Here is an 18,287-nt window from a genome sequence, read left to right as displayed (position 1 = left end):
ACACTATTTCTTTGGTGGGAAATCTAGGAATGCTCTTTCTAATCCAAATAACTCCCAAACTCCACACACCCATGTATTATTTCCTCAGCTGTCTGTCATTTGTTGATGCCTGCTATTCGTCAGTTTTTGCACCAAAAATGCTGCTGAACTTCTTCAGCAAACAGGAGGCGATCTCCTTCTCTGCATGCATTGTGCAATACTTTTTATTTGTGTCGCTTCTTACTACTGAAGGCTTCTTGCTGGCAGCGATGGCTTATGATCGTTATGTGGCCATCGTGAACCCTTTACTGTATACTGTGGCTATGACTAAAATAGTTTGTGTTGTGCTCGTTTTGGGTTCTTGTGTTGGAGGCATAATCAACTCACTGACCCACACAATTGGCTTGGTAAAGCTGTCTTTCTGTGGACCCAATGTCATCAGCCACTTCTTCTGTGACCTTCCCCCCCTGTTGAAGCTGTCTTGCTCTGACACATCCATGAATGAATTGTTGCTTTTAATCTTCTCTGGCATTATCGCCATGGTCACTTTCCTGACTGTGATGGTCTCTTACACGTTCATTGTTGCTGCCATCCTGAGGATCCGCTCAGCAGCAGGTAGAAAGAAAGCCTTCTCCACCTGTGCCTCGCATCTAACAGCTGTGACTTTATTCTATGGCTCTATAAGCTTTAGCTACATTCAACCAAGCTCCCAATATTCCTTAGAACAAGAAAAAGTGGTATCTGTATTTTATACCCTGGTGATTCCCATGTTAAACCCATTGATTTACAGCCTAAGGAACAATGAAGTGAAGGATGCTGTGAAAAGGGCTGTAGAACTAAAACACTTCCCTTGTTAATTTCATACCCTCTCAGTCCAAAAATAGAATAGAAACAGTGCTTCACAAAATAACATCTATAAATATTTTATAAAGTTTCAGTCCTACGTGAACCTTAGAGTTATCTAAAGGAAGAAAGTTCTAGAAGAATAACACACAGTAGGATACATGACTAGTGATATGTTAACTAACCTAAAACCAGACTAAAATAAAAAACAGTTATTTCTAGACAATTGATGATATTTTCATTTTTTATGTGTGTAGAAATTATTATGTGTATATAGATATAAAGATGCTTAAGAACACACACACAAAGAGATAAATGTAAAATTCATCAATAATAAAGTATCTCTTAGCTTGATCATGCTAGTGAGTATGAAAATAAGTAAAGTATTAGGCTGTTGGAAGTCATGACACCTTTTGGCATAGAAAAACATAGCAAAATATGTCACGACTTTACCGATGACTCAATACTTTCGAGACAAAAAGTATTGATATTTACACTATCTGGAAAATGGACACTCTTCAGAAATTAGCTTGTATTATTCAGGTTAGTATTTTTCAAAATAAATGTATACACTTTAAATCTCTCTACTCACCGTGGTTAATCTAAACAGTTTCCCTGTTCTGTCTTCAGTTTCCGCTAATCCACATGAGATTACACAACACCAGCTATCACAGCTTCATTACCGCTTCTCAGGACATGGGCATTAACGCAAGAGAAAACTATGCTAAAGAATTTTACTTTATGTGTAGACGGGATGACTCCAAGACTATTAAGGAAATGCATATTTTCTCCCCTTTCTTTTAAAAATTTTCCAGCTTCCTTTTCAGACTTTAAACAAAAATTTCCTGGAGAAACAATCCAGGTCAGGAAAACCTGTGCTACATATCTAGGTAGGAAAACTTGTGAACTCCATTATTTTCCCTTTTATTCAAATTATTTACACACAAGTATTATCTTAAAATCTAACCCACAAATACTGACTGTTACATAGTTAGCTTTTCTCAAATTTCTGTAAATTATTTTACCTGGAAAAAAAATTAAACAGTATTCTAGAGAATATCTTCATTTACAAATAAAGTAATATTGAATTGTTGGAGTTTATATTAAATAAGGAAATAACTAGAGGCAAATGAACTAAGAAGCACAGTGCAGCAACTGAAGACTCAATAAACATTAGGTGTTCAGGAAGGTCATAACATTTTTCTGTGCTTTTCTATGCAAAAATGTGTCATGAGTTACTCAACTATCTAATATTAATTCATCTTTTTACATGGCAGGATGGATTAACTTTTAATTTGTTTTTATCTCGGTGACAGCTACAGTTATATTAGTAAAAGGCACAAATATCTATATAAATAAAAGTGAAGGTAGCATATTGAAATGCTTGTTATATTAGACAATCATCCAGAAAAATGATTATGAAAGTTTAATTTTCACAATAAAATAATAACAAAAATCAGCAAAAACTAATGCTTTTGTAGTCCTTCACAATTTTCCAAGACCATTCAATATGTTATTACAAGTTGGGTTCTCAAAGGTCACACATATGAGACATTTATGTATATTATACATTTATAAATGTTCTGGTATAAATATTTTAGTTTTTATAATAAAATAAAAAATACTAATGATAACAAGTAAACCAATTTTATATAGTCCTTCGTGTTTTTTTAAGAGCATTCATTAAATCCTAGAATATGAAATAGAAGGAATAATATATAAGCAAAAGAAACTCAGAAAAATAAACTACTTATGTATCTTGTTATAGTATGCATGCTATAAAATAAAGGGCTCATCTCCCAAGATACTGATAAAATAACACAGTTTACTAAGTGTGTATGTGTAGGATAGGGTGCAATCTCTTGGAGAATTTTTTTTTTTCTAATAACAATCTTCACTTCATCCTAACAAATAGTTACTATATTATATCATAAACAGAAATTAGTTTTTTCTATGAAAAACCGTATTATTCCTAGAAGTCTGGTAAAAATGCAGGAAGTCGGCAAATTTTTGTAATGGAAATTGAAAAGTAAAATATTCCTACTTTCAGAATAAAGTTGTATAGTCACTTTTTTCAATGACAGAGTTTAGAATTTATAATTGCTTTTCTTATTTATATAATATAGTTTTATTTAAAAGTGAATGAACCTGACTGAAGCATATGCCAAATGTTCTTAAATAACTGATATAATCTGAGTAAGAAATTAATGAGAAGTCCATCGATAAAATATTTAATGCTCCGTCACTGGTTGACATGTGATAAATCAGAAAATAAACGATCTGAGATAGAACACTTGTTGTCCCAGGTCCTTCCATGCACTCTTAAAATTTGATATAAATATGAGTGTACTTCAAAAAGTTCATGAAGAAATGGAATTAAAGTATGAGTTTATTCTGGTGTAAAAATTTTTCTTTGAAATCCCAGTACAGATTTCATAATACTCATTTTTCTTAAACTTTTTGAAATTCCTTAATACTTGGAAAAATCAGGATTCAGCAGATGTTTATCTTGGGTGACTTTCCTCCTATTCCTGAGGGAATCTCTATCAAATATGTACTAATTTATTATTACAAAAATATAGCCTTGGAGTTTGCAATTTGGAAATTGGTCTAATTGATAGGGGAAATGAACTGCTGGCACCAACTGGACTGCTTATGGCTGCCTGTGCATCCTGGTCACGTTTGTTACTAATACAGAGATCCAGGATCGATGCAAGGAATTCATGTTCCTGAGACTTGAGGTTTAGTCTGTTCCATGAGCACATAGTGAGTCCACTGGTCCCAGTTAGCCCAGTAATTTTCAATAGTCTTTGGTCAAATTTTGCCTAAATACAAATATCAAAACCCAGAATCATGGATATTGAAAGATCATACTGTCATTCCATCCAAACTCTAATCTGATAATGGATACACTATAAAAATACTCTTACTAAATTAAGTAATGATATTTTTTTTTTTTCATTTTAAGCAAGACACTACTCTGTCCTTAGGTCCTACATCAAACTTAGATGTGTCTACGAAGAAAAAATTTATATATTCTTATTCCTTATTCTTAGATTTCTCAGATCTTCTCTTTCTTCTTAGAAATACTAGCCTGAGCCTAATATTTTCTAAAGTACAAGTGTAGACAGTTTTTTGGTTTGTTTTTGTTTTTTTGAGAGGTTTTTGCTATAGGGTGCGTGCACTTGCCAGAAAGACAGAGAGAGACAGAGAGACAGAAAGTGAAAAATCATTCCCTGGGGGGGATGTCCATGCTGCAATTCTTTCTCCTTCATTCTCCTCTTAGGATCTTGAGCAGGCATGCATATATGCCCAGCGTGAGTTTAAGCCACCAGGTCTGGGACTCTAACCACAGTCAACTACATGGGAGTCCAGCAACATAGTCCTTACTCCAACTGCTGGTCCTGACAGTTTATAAATTATTTTCTGCCACCTGTTACGTGAATCATGTGAATCTGAATATTTAATTAATAAAATATCATGATGATTAGAGATAATTGTGAAGTGTGTGGAACATAGTAAGCACTTAAACAGAAAACTTTCCAAATAGTATCCTTCCTGACACTGTTTGCCAAACATAAAGAAATATATACTTTTTTTTTACAAAACTGACTGTAATATTCCTTGTGTGTTAATCCAGTTTCACTATTGCTTCATTATAACATTACTACAAATTTTCATGGCCATGTTCTTATGTGTTGTGCTTGTTGGTTCGGTTGCATTTAACCTATATTAGTGACCTATGTATTCTGATTCACACCCCCTTTACATTGTGTCCACCATCTTACCCTACACTTACCACTTCTTAAATTTTCATTTTATCCACTTATTATCAGCATAGACATTATTTCTAAAAAAATACATTTCTTACTTTTATGTCAGTCACTATGGCAGCAAAATGTTCAACCTAATATTAACCCTACTTTACTAATTTAGCTAAATTACTCCCTAATATTGAAAAGCAGTTTACTATATGAAAGTACACATGTATAGGCACACATGTGCACACACGCACACATATGCACACATACCTGCTTTCTTTTAGTAACTGCTTCTACTTCTTTTGGGTTGTCTCATGTCAAATTTGTACATATTTTTTAGAATTACTTTTACTAATAATGTACTCCTAGAGGCCCATGACCATCAATGAATGGTATTTAGACCTCTTTAAAAATAATATGTATAGATCCAGCCACTATGGCATACATTTCTAAGACACTATGTTCCACAGACCGAGAATGAATCTGGGAGGCCCAGATTCAATTTCTGGTCCAATCTAAAGACTGGATGTGATCACAATAATTAAATCCTGTCTTAAAATATATGTATATAAATGTGTAAAATGTTCATTTAACTTACTTATGTAAATTGTAATTAAAAGCACCAGTGGAATTTTTTAACACTTTAGTTTTTCCTTGAAGAGTCTCATACAAGTGAGACAAGAGCATCTATAAGAATTTTTTTTTTAACAGAGAAAATGCCAAATGCATAAATTGCTATACTTTAGGTAGAGTGCTGGGGCCTTATTTTCTCTGGACCAATCTGGAGCTCTTTTAATGAAGCTTAGCATTCACAAAAATCACTAGGGATCTATCCTCTGAAGGACCGGAGCCAAATATAAACACAACAGCCAGGAAATTAGGAGTAAACAGTCAGGACTTTCTTTCAGCGCAAGGTGGGTGTCATGTTTATGTATTCTAGTCAAAAAGTTATAAATGCCTTGACTGGTTTTCAAAAAAAATTCTTAATACATTCTGTGATTATTACATGAAGGAAAACCATCTGACTTAAATCCACTCTTATAATTGAGACAAGTGAAACAGAATTAGACCACTGCCAAAGTCAGCTGGTTTTCTTGAAGTCATTTCTGAATTTTCTCCATATTTCCTGTAGCTGTATTTAAACTTTCACATCTTTAATCTATGCAACTTTCAAAAATGTTTAATTTTTTTTAATATAATGTGGATTACTATAAATTGTTAAATTTTATTAAATTTAAGGAAAGGAACAGCAATTTATTTGACTTGATTAATGAAGTCAATTTTTCTATTCGTTAGTTTATCACATTATAACTCATTTTATAGCAAAAGAACAATGCAAAATGAAAAATTGTCTGGCCAAAAATTACCATTCGTTTAATGAAAATTAAAGACATAAAGATGAAATAAAAAGAAACTTGTCAATAAAGTAACAGGTTTGGTTTAAAGAGAATGTCAATCAGGGTAAAACTAGTCAAACAATATTAAACCAAAAATAGACCAAAAAAAAGTTAGCTTAGCAAAAATGCCATTTATTGAGTAAGTGAATGGATGAAGGATCTCCATTTTCTTCTACTGTCTTTGTTTTACTTTGAATAGGCACAAACATTTAGAGAGTACCTAGATGTGCAAGATAGGCTTTACATATTTTATTTCATTTTTTATTAGAATAGTTTATATTTTATCTTTTTTGTATTTAATTTTAATTTCTTTTTAAAATTTACTCACATATGTCATTTAGCTTGTAAAGTGAATGTTCTAACATGAATACATTCTTATTTAAGTTTTACAACTATCTTCTGAGAAAGATTCATATATGAGACTAGTAGGCATGAACTCATAGGTTACTCTGTTAAAAAGTGACTATTCTTTTTTTAACTTCTTGCAATTTCAGTAAATTAGATAGAACCAAAGACATTTTGAAAAATTGTTTGCAACCTTTGAATTATTACTAAACATTTGCTTTATATAACATTGGTAGTAAGGGGTAGAAATCCTAGTCCATTATATTGCTATTTATTTAATATCAGGGAAATATTATTTCCGAGTAATTTTATATTATTGAATGTGGAATCCAAATTCATACATGTTCAACAAAAAAAGATGTAATCTTCAAATTAATGTGAAAAATGTTATATATATATTCTTCTTTTATTAAAACCTCCCAAACCATGGTAATATATACCCCTAAAAGTTATGCAGTAAAGAAATGTTTTTCTTCAACTTGAACAAATTGCAAAGGATAAATAGACCACATCTGGATGACAGCAAGGATTAGATTAAAACATATTGTAAAAGATTTGTAATTAGATTACAATGAAGAAAATTAAAAAATTTAAAAAAATAAAATTAATGTAGGCAAATTCAGACCATTGTATAATAAATGCTATGGAAAAACAATCAAATGATATATGTCGTTTGGAGTTGAAAATAATTATTTTTTCGACCAAATGAGTTTTAATAAATGAGTAACTGTATTATGATATAAATGTTTGATTTTTTATATTTCCCAACACTCCAATTTTTATTTCTTAAAATAATTTAGATGGCTTATTGAATGATGTACATATACAATACATGTGTGTGTGTGTGTGTGTGTGTGTGTGTATAATGTGTATATGTGTGTTTAATGTATGATTCTTGTGTAATTCATGGTCTAAATAGTGCAAAGAATCATTTTGTTGTGTCTTTAAAACCTACCCATTAGATATTGAGGGATTTTTGTTTGCTTTGCTCTTTGTCAAAAGACGATCTTCCTTAAAAGATGAGGTCTTTTCCTTGTATCCTAAACTCTGGAAAATGATGTTGCCCACAATCAATTTCCTAAACTCTTTTTGTTAAACAAAACTTTTTATCAGGACTCTCCACAGGGATTCTAATATATTTGTGGGTTTTATGTAGTACAGACTGTCGATTTATAACTCTTAGTGAGATTCAACTAAAGTTTTGAGTCAGGATAACTATTCATACTTATAACACTTGAGTTTTTCATGGATTGTGATAGATTAAAACCATGCATTTTTCTAAAAATGCTAGTGGATGGAGTTCATATATTTAAGGTGTACCTTTAATTATTTTCTTTTTCCTCTTGCTCCCTGCAGATATCTCACAGGGAAGCCACATAAATGGCAAACAGAAATGCCAGTGTGATAACTGAATTCATCCTCCTGGGGCTGACTGATAACCCTGAGCTGAACATCATCCTTTTTGTGCTGTTTCTTGTTATTTATCTTGTGACTGTGGTGGGCAACATTTGGATCATCACAATAATTCTGGCTAGTGCTCAGCTTCATTCTCCCAAGTACTTTTTTCTTAGCCAGTTAGCTTTCTTGGATTTCTGCTATTCTTCAGTCTTTATTCCTAAAATGCTAGAGAACTACGTAACAGGACAGAGAGTCATCTCCTATCATGGCTGCCTCCTTCAGTATTCCTTTGTCAGCATGTTCCTGACGACTGAATGCTTCCTGCTGGCTGCCATGGCATATGATCGGTATCTGGCTATCTGCCACCCCCTTCACTACAGAAGTCTCATGACCCCCATGCTCTGCACCTACCTGGTGACCGCATCCTACCTGCTAGGTTGTGCCAACTCACTCACCCACCTGAGCAGCTTGCTCAGTCTGTCCTTCTGTGGGCCCAATGTCATCAACCATTACTTCTGTGATATCCCATTGCTCTTTCAACTCTCCTGTTCTGACACCCAGCATAATAAGTTATTATTTACTGTCCTCTCTGGAACAACATCAGTGACTACCTTTTTGGTAGTGGTTAGCTCTTACCTGGGAATCCTTCTCTCTGTCCTAAAGATACACTCTACCAGGGGCAAATATAAAGCCTTCTCCACATGTGCCTCTCACCTAACAGTAGTGACTCTCTTCTATGGAACAGTGATATTTACTTATCTGGACACCAGTTCTAGCTACACACAGGACAGAGCCAAAATTCTGTCTATGTTTTATACACTTTTTCTGCCAATACTAAACTTTTTGATATATAGTGTGAGAAACAGAAAAGCCAAAGAAGCCATGAAAAGAATTATCATGAGAAAAATACTTGCTCAGTGAACATGGATGTTCATGAAGATACATCTTTGACGTATTGACATTAATATGGTTATTATTATCAATATTGCAAGTAGGGACATCTATGTTGGAAAGAAAGATATTTTTAAAAGCAGCATATGTGTAAAGATACATTTCTATTGGTCTTGAGAAAGTCGTGTGCATGCACACACACACACACACACACACACACACAAAGTAAACGTCAGAAAACTTTTTAAACTTTTTGTGATGTCTGGGTGGGAGGCCTATTGAATTAGGCTGACAAAAGACCAATTAACAAGAGAAAGATAAAAGTTGATTCATATGCATATGACATGAACAAAATATCTGACTCCCTGGATAACTAGAAATAACTAGAGATAATGGCTTTTATTTCAAATTTAATAGGTGAATAGAGGCAGGTGGAATAGGCTTCTATGTGAAGAATAAATGAGCTTTTTTTTTTTTTTTTTTTTTTTTTTTTTTTTGGGGTTTTTTTTTTTTTTTTTTTTTTTTTTTTTTTTTTGAGAGGTTTTTGCTATAGGGCGTGTTTGCTCTCCAGAAAGACAGAGAGAGAGAGAAACAGAAAGCAAGAAATCGCCCTCTAGAAGGGATGGCCACGCCATAATCCCTTCTCCGTCATTCTCCTCTTGGGATCTCGGGCACACACACACAAGCGCCTGGTGTGAGTTTAAGCCACTGGGTCAGGACTCAAACTGTGGTCAACTACATGGGAATCCAGCAACGTAGCCATTACATCAACCGCTGGTCCCAACAATCTTTAATTTTGATAAAGAATACAGAAGAATCAGCGAATGTATAATCACATGAGCACACAACACACGCTTATACCACAAGGAGAAGTGGTTACAGAGGTTCAGTTAAATTTTCCTTTTTTAAAGTTCTCCAAGGGTTGAGCCATTTTACAGGTGAGGAAACTAAGCATCAACAAAATTAAAAGCTCACCCAAGATCACACAATATCAAGATTTAAAAGCTGAAATTCAAACACACAATGACTCATATACTTATACACTGGTCTCGTACTCATTTTACATTAACAAATAGAATTTCCTTTGTGTATTTGTATGTCATTTTCACCTAGAGTTATGAAAATTTGAGTAATTTCTTTAAAAAATTCTACAGGCACAGAAGGATTACTTTTTATAAGAACTTTACTTCTTCCAGTTGTTTAATAGAAATGCCAAAATAACAATGTGAAGATATTATTATAATAGGGGACATGCAAATTCACCAAAAATCAGCCTTCAAGAAACTTCCGTAAAACAACACAGCCCTTTAAAAATCTTGAAAGTTTTTTTTTTTTTTAACAGAAATGGTACTTGTAATTCCATATTGCTTATGTTCATTCATCATTCCATTTTATGTTTATGTTCTTCCTGCTTAGACAGACATGCATGAACACTTTAGTCCAGCACCATCATTATATCCACAGTTGTTAAGATAGGAAACATAGTCTCTGTTAAATAACACTTCTGCAATATATAATGAGTAATTGCTTGGGGGTTGTAAAAAGAATGTTTATATCTGTAAACGAAATAACATTTCATAGCAACAAATCTTATGTGCTAAAATCTATGGAAGTCTTGTGCTGGCATGTGATGTGGTGGTTAAGGCACTGGACTTCTCATGGACTACCTCACTTTGAGTCCTAGACCCAGCAGCTGAAAATCAGAGTGGGCACATGTGCATGCATAAATACCAGAAGAAGGTGGAAGCGGAGGTATTTCACTGTGGCCATTCTCCCTGGGGTGGGGGGGTGATCGTTCACTTTCCCTCTCCCTGTTTCTTTCTGTCTCTCTCTTCTCTGGCTAGAGCATGTGCTCTATGCAACTAAGTATATTAAAATAAACTTTACTTTGTTGTTTTTAGTTTATATTTTCTTAAAGAATAGTCCTATTGTCAAATATTTTTATCACATCTTGCCATAATAGCACATGCATTTGTCAAAAAATAAGTAATCCCTATTAGTGTTATAACAATTTTCTAAAGCAAAAATATTGCTTAATAAAGTAATCCTTAGAATGCACTAGCAAGCTTTCTGAAGGGTATCTCATACTCATACAATGAGGTTTAAATGTGCATAGAGTCTACTAGGGTATTTATTACGTTGTAGGATTTTTCCAATATATAAAGTAATTTATAGTAAAAAGATGAATATATAGCTTCTTTATTTTCTGAATTGTTTTTGTCAGAATATTGTTAATAATATAATTCTTTGGTAAAACACAAACATTTTTCTTGTGATATTTTGATAAATTACTTTCCAAAGATTTGTCTAAAACTAAATTCCTTCATTTATACAATTATTGTGTGTATTTTAAAATTTACTTACAACCAAGTAAATAAAAATAATGAATATGTTGTGTTATCAACATATCAAAATGAGGGAGGGAAAAACAACTAATGACATGGCATGAAAATTAATGGAAGTACAGTGAGTAATCATCTCTTCTTTCTATAAAATATTAATGAGCTACAAAAGGTAATTGAGAACATTATTATTGTACCTAAATCATGAAAAGAGTGGCATAATCAAATAAAGCAATGCAATCCAAGATTATAGGCATTCAGAGATAAATAAATAAAAGAAATATTATAAGCTTAATATAAAGGTATTGTCTACCAACATTATTAAAATTCAGATATCTTCAGAAATTTATTTTTTCTATGAATTGTCAGGGTAAATTTTTATAATAGCTTTAGCCTAAAATATAAACAGGAAACAAAAATTGATTTACCAAGTCTAGCAAGACCTTACATTGCAAAGACAATGTTCTGATAATCACTAAAGGAATTTAGAAAGCCAAGATTTTCATGAAGTTTGCTTCATCTGCTTCTGAACATTGTGAAGACCTTGTTTCTGAAAATAATTTTATGTTTTTAAAAAACTGGAGCATATTTTGGGGCCAGAATATGGCCTGGGGGTTGGGGCACTGGATCCCACATGTCCAGGTGAGTCCCAGACCCAGCAGCTAGGAAGTCCCAACAGGTGTGTGTGTGTGTCTATGCTAAAACTCCCAATAGGAGACTAAAAGAAAAGAATCCCATGATTTTTTTTTTAAGTATTAGAGGAATGTCATGAAGTGATTAGATTTGTTTTACAATATTCAAAGTTATATAAGATTTTTAAAAAAAGAATAGTGCATTTGAAAATAAATTAAATATCTATTTATTATTAGACTGACTACAGAGAAGCTATTTGGAAACTCATTTGGACTCCACACATTGAGGTTTTACGATATGTAATATCCCAAAACCAGTGAGTTGCTCTAGAAGGTAAAGATCACTTGGAAGATTTAAGGCAAAGATGTACAACAAATTAGTAAAACTTTTCAGGGAGAAGTTTGAATATCAGGTAGATGCTATATGAATTTATATGAGTGTCCTTGCCATAACGAGGTATTTTGCATGTAGTGAGCAAATAGACTATAACTTATCAATATCAAAAATTGTAAGTGGAAGCCAGCAGGTGGCCTAGGAGTTAAGGTGCTATACCCACATGATCGACAGCAGTTTGAGTCCCAGACCTAGTGGCTTGAAACTCATGCCAGGCGTGTGTGTGTATGTGTGTGTGTGTGTGCCCAAAATCCCAAGAGGAAAATGGAGTAGAAGGGCTTATGGTGTGGGCATCATCCCTGGGTGGTGATTTCTCACTTTCTGTCTCTCTCTCTCTGTGTCTCTCTGGTAAGTATATACGCCCTATAGTTAAAAAAAAAAAAAAATCTGTAAATGATCTCTTTTTTGACACACTGCTTTTCTTTTAGATTCACAAAACTAAAATACTCATGTACCTGCACTAGGCTTCATTCCTTGACATTGTGAGGTATCAGCCCAGTTTTCTTTGTAATGAACATACTACGAAACACCAGTATGTTCCTCAAGATAACTAGTGATGAGTAGAGATACTTTCTTTTTTTCTGTAAAGAATTATTTATTTAACTATTATTATTTTTAATTTGACCAGAGAGATAGAGAGAGAGAGAGAGAGAGCGAGAGAGAGAGAAGGTGAGAAAACAAGTCACCAGGTCTGGGACTCAAATCATAGTCAGCCAGGTGGGAGTGTCCAGCACCTTAACCACCACGCCACATGCGGGTTCTCAATACTTTCATATTTTTACTGGACTTCTAAACATTTTACAACATACTCATGAAAAATTGTTTTCTTCTGAATGCCCTTCAAGTTTTTCAAATCCAGTTTTAAAGCTGATACCACTGTTGTCCCTACACCTATTTTCTATTCTTATATTGTTTTTATTTCTCATATATATGGTTTCCATACACTCAGTCACACAAGCCAGACACCTAGTAAGTCAGCTGACACTCATTACTTTCTACAAATATGAGGAGACGTCATACAGTTTGTGGTAAAAATAGAATTAAAGGATGAGTTTATTTTTGTGAAAAAAAAAAAAAACATTGAAATCCTTGTCTGTGTTTTTAGTGACATATATTTCTATAATCTTTTTGAAAATCTTTCAAAGTTAATGTATTAGATGCTGGTGATTCTGTCACTGAAATATTCCTCAGGTTTAATCTATTCATTCATGATTACTGCTGTCTCTGTTCAGGTCCCTAGTTCTTTAATCCTTACTATTATTATTATTGTTGTAGAGGGTTTTGCTTTGGGGCACATGTGCTTTCTAGAGAGACAGAGAGAGAGAGACAGAAACAGTGAGAGGGAAAGTCAGAAATCACCCCTAGGGGATATGGCCATGCTGCAATTCCTTCCTCATTGTCCTCCAGTGTTCTTGGAATGCTCATACATACACATAGTGTAAGTTTCAAGCCATGGACCCAGGACAAGATCCTTGAGTTGGCCATGTGGAAGTCCAATAACATAACCACTCCACCATCTGCTGGTCCCTCTAATCCTAATTATTGAAATAGCCTTCTGATTTCTTCCATTTGCAAACTGCCTATTTCCCCTTTAATAAAACTCCAATTTTACCACAAGGCAAAGGCTTTAGTTATACATCCCCTTGACTATCTTTTTATTAAGGATTTCTGGGGCCAGCAGATGATATAATGGTTACTTCACTGAACTTCCACATGATCGACTGTGGTTCAAGTCCTAGAGCTGAAGGCATAAAGCTATCGTGAGGTGCATGTACATATGTGCTCAGAATCCTGTGAGGAGAGTGGAAGAGAGGGGATTGCTGGATGGCCATCTCCCCTGGGGGATGGGTTCTCGCTTTCTATCTCTCTGTCTCTCTTTGTCTCTCCAGCAAGCATAATGCTCTATAGCAAAATCTCCCTTTAAAAAAAAAGAATTTTTAAGCCTGCTTATACTTATCTTTTGATTTTTAAGTCTACTCCTACTGCTTCTCCATTCCTCAAGACCACAGTAGAGATTCCATGTCTTAAATAATTTGCTTTGGTCAACTTGCCATGTTGTAGTTTTCTCCTTTCCCTTACATATGTCTGTCATTTTGTTTAAAATATTTTCTTGATAATATCATGATCATTCCCAATGTCCAAGAGCAAAAGTTACCACCTCTCTAAAGATATTATTGATAATGTCTTTAAGAAAATTGACTCCATTTATTATTCTATTACTGCATGTTGCATTTAAAAATGGATTACAAATTTGTGTTTTACTTCTAATTTCTCTTTGGGAGTTTCTTCCTGCAAGGAAACAACTGGATAACTTCACCCTATGACATCAATTATTAAGAAATTGACTATCATGTAGTAGGTGTTTAGTACTTCCTTGTTTACTAAATTGGTGAATTACTCTTTTTTCTCTTTTGCCATAGGGTGTGTGTACTTGCCAGAGGGAGAAAGTGAGAAGGACAGTGAGAAATCACCCTCTGGGAGAATGGCTCTATTCTCCTTCTTGGATTTTTGGTGCACATGCACACAAGTGGCTGACGTAATTTTCAAGCTACCAGTTCAGAGACTCAAATGGTGCAGTTGGCCATGTAGGAGCCCAACACCTTAACTATCACACCCTCTGCTGGACCTGTAATTTTTTGTTTTCTTAATTGAATAAAGATATAGAAACACAGTATATAGATGTAAATACCAGATATTGTGTGTGTGAAAGAGGAGAATCTGAGAAAAGACATTTGGGGGAGGGACAGGGAGGCAAAGCATTAATGGCACAAAGAGGTGTGGTATTATCTGTTGAAGATATTATGTAGTTTTATCAACTGTGTTAGGGAGAAATGTTCACCTGTTGAAATATCCATTTTGTAAGACAAATAATAATGTGATTGAATGTATGGAAGAAAATGAAATGGAAAAAAAAACTTAAAAAAAGTATCGCATACTAGTAAAACAATTATTACCCTCAACCTCATTATTGATACTCTGTTTTGTAGCTTTCTGTGACAGTGGTTTGCTTTCTTAAAATATAAATTTATATTTTGCCCTCTTAATTACTTGCTTTCTTAAGATGTGAACTTTATCACAACCAGATAGATTTAAGGGTTTGTTTGAAAGACTCTTTTCTTGAAACCAAGTGGAGATAATATTTGTTTTGGCTTGGACCAGAGACTGCAAAGAATTGGTTTAATGGTTCAGAAGTACTTGTTTCTCCCAGCTCTTCCCCTTAGGTCTTTCCCACAAAATTCCAGAAATTCCTGCTTGCTCTATGCAACTAAGTATATTAAAATAAACTTTACTTTGTTGTTTTTAGTTTATATTTTCTTAAAGAATAGTCCTATTGTCAAATATTTTTATCACATCTTGCCATAATAGCACATGCATTTGTCAAAAAATAAGTAATCCCTATTAGTGTTATAACAATTTTCTAAAGCAAAAATATTGCTTAATAAAGTAATCCTTAGAATGCACTAGCAAGCTTTCTGAAGGGTATCTCATACTCATACAATGAGGTTTAAATGTGCATAGAGTCTACTAGGGTATTTATTACGTTGTAGGATTTTTCCAATATATAAAGTAATTTATAGTAAAAAGATGAATATATAGCTTCTTTATTTTCTGAATTGTTTTTGTCAGAATATTGTTAATAATATAATTCTTTGGTAAAACACAAACATTTTTCTTGTGATATTTTGATAAATTACTTTCCAAAGATTTGTCTAAAACTAAATTCCTTCATTTATACAATTATTGTGTGTATTTTAAAATTTACTTACAACCAAGTAAATAAAAATAATGAATATGTTGTGTTATCAACATATCAAAATGAGGGAGGGAAAAACAACTAATGACATGGCATGAAAATTAATGGAAGTACAGTGAGTAATCATCTCTTCTTTCTATAAAATATTAATGAGCTACAAAAGGTAATTGAGAACATTATTATTGTACCTAAATCATGAAAAGAGTGGCATAATCAAATAAAGCAATGCAATCCAAGATTATAGGCATTCAGAGATAAATAAATAAAAGAAATATTATAAGCTTAATATAAAGGTATTGTCTACCAACATTATTAAAATTCAGATATCTTCAGAAATTTATTTTAACTATGAATTGTCAGGGTAAATTTTTATAATAGCTTTAGCCTAAAATATAAACAGGAAACAAAAATTGATTTACCAAGTCTAGCAAGACCTTACATTGCAAAGACAATGTTCTGATAATCACTAAAGGAATTTAGAAAGCCAAGATTTTCATGAAGTTTGCTTCATCTGCTTCTGAACATTGTGAAGACCTTGTTTCTGAAAATAATTTTATGTTTTTAAAAAACTGGAGCATATTTTGGGGCCAGAATATGGCCTGGGGGTTGGGGCACTGGATCCCACATGTCCAGGTGAGTCCCAGACCCAGCAGCTAGGAAGTCCCAACAGGTGTGTGTGTGTGTCTATGCTAAAACTCCCAATAGGAGACTAAAAGAAAAGAATCCCATGATTTTTTTTTTAAGTATTAGAGGAATGTCATGAAGTGATTAGATTTGTTTTACAATATTCAAAGTTATATAAGATTTTTAAAAAAAGAATAGTGCATTTGAAAATAAATTAAATATCTATTTATTATTAGACTGACTACAGAGAAGCTATTTGGAAACTCATTTGGACTCCACACATTGAGGTTTTACGATATGTAATATCCCAAAACCAGTGAGTTGCTCTAGAAGGTAAAGATCACTTGGAAGATTTAAGGCAAAGATGTACAACAAATTAGTAAAACTTTTCAGGGAGAAGTTTGAATATCAGGTAGATGCTATATGAATTTATATGAGTGTCCTTGCCATAACGAGGTATTTTGCATGTAGTGAGCAAATAGACTATAACTTATCAATATCAAAAATTGTAAGTGGAAGCCAGCAGGTGGCCTAGGAGTTAAGGTGCTATACCCACATGATCGACAGCAGTTTGAGTCCCAGACCTAGTGGCTTGAAACTCATGCCAGGCGTGTGTGTGTATGTGTGTGTGTGTGTGCCCAAAATCCCAAGAGGAAAATGGAGTAGAAGGGCTTATGGTGTGGGCATCATCCCTGGGTGGTGATTTCTCACTTTCTGTCTCTCTCTCTCTGTGTCTCTCTGGTAAGTATATACGCCCTATAGTTAAAAAAAAAAAAAAAATCTGTAAATGATCTCTTTTTTGACACACTGCTTTTCTTTTAGATTCACAAAACTAAAATACTCATGTACCTGCACTAGGCTTCATTCCTTGACATTGTGAGGTATCAGCCCAGTTTTCTTTGTAATGAACATACTACGAAACACCAGTATGTTCCTCAAGATAACTAGTGATGAGTAGAGATACTTTCTTTTTTTCTGTAAAGAATTATTTATTTAACTATTATTATTTTTAATTTGACCAGAGAGATAGAGAGAGAGAGAGAGAGAGCGAGAGAGAGAGAAGGAGAGAAAACAAGTCACCAGGTCTGGGACTCAAATCATAGTCAGCCAGGTGGGAGTGTCCAGCACCTTAACCACCACGCCACATGCGGGTTCTCAATACTTTCATATTTTTACTGGACTTCTAAACATTTTACAACATACTCATGAAAAATTGTTTTCTTCTGAATGCCCTTCAAGTTTTTCAAATCCAGTTTTAAAGCTGATACCACTGTTGTCCCTACACCTATTTTCTATTCTTATATTGTTTTTATTTCTCATATATATGGTTTCCATACACTCAGTCACACAAGCCAGACACCTAGTAAGTCAGCTGACACTCATTACTTTCTACAAATATGAGGAGACGTCATACAGTTTGTGGTAAAAATAGAATTAAAGGATGAGTTTATTTTTGTGAAAAAAAAAAAAAACATTGAAATCCTTGTCTGAGTTTTTAGTGACATATATTTCTATAATCTTTTTGAAAATCTTTCAAAGTTAATGTATTAGATGCTGGTGATTCTGTCACTGAAATATTCCTCAGGTTTAATCTATTCATTCATGATTACTGCTGTCTCTGTTCAGGTCCCTAGTTCTTTAATCCTTACTATTATTATTATTGTTGTAGAGGGTTTTGCTTTGGGGCACATGTGCTTTCTAGAGAGACAGAGAGAGAGAGACAGAAACAGTGAGAGGGAAAGTCAGAAATCACCCCTAGGGGATATGGCCATGCTGCAATTCCTTCCTCATTGTCCTCCAGTGTTCTTGGAATGCTCATACATACACATAGTGTAAGTTTCAAGCCATGGACCCAGGACAAGATCCTTGAGTTGGCCATGTGGAAGTCCAATAACATAACCACTCCACCATCTGCTGGTCCCTCTAA

General features: G+C 33.8%; 2 protein-coding genes across 2 annotated transcripts in view; both read left to right on the top strand.

Annotated features, from left to right (window-relative positions):
* LOC102470049 (olfactory receptor 1052-like) overlaps positions 1-836 on the top strand; it is a 937-nt gene extending 101 nt beyond the window's left edge. Inside the window, 2 exon segments of the mRNA XM_014590819.1 lie at positions 1-3; positions 5-836. The exon segment at positions 1-3 is cut by the window's left edge and continues 101 nt beyond it. Of these exon segments, the coding sequence (XP_014446305.1) occupies positions 1-3; positions 5-836 (835 nt within the window).
* A 6,869-nt stretch (positions 837-7,705) lies between these two features.
* On the top strand, positions 7,706-8,644 carry LOC106735701 (olfactory receptor 1052). Its single transcript, XM_014590824.1, has one exon. It carries the CDS (start codon positions 7,706-7,708, stop codon positions 8,642-8,644), a length of 939 nt encoding a protein of 312 aa, XP_014446310.1.
* Positions 8,645-18,287: the final 9,643 nt, after the last annotated feature.

The sequence above is a fragment of the Tupaia chinensis genome, unplaced genomic scaffold (assembly GCF_000334495.1).
Source record: "Tupaia chinensis unplaced genomic scaffold, TupChi_1.0 Scaffold000486_1, whole genome shotgun sequence".
Classification (NCBI taxonomy): Eukaryota; Metazoa; Chordata; class Mammalia; order Scandentia; family Tupaiidae; genus Tupaia; species Tupaia belangeri.
Note: the sequence above shows the minus strand (reverse complement) of the source record. Positions and strands in the feature narration are given on the sequence as shown.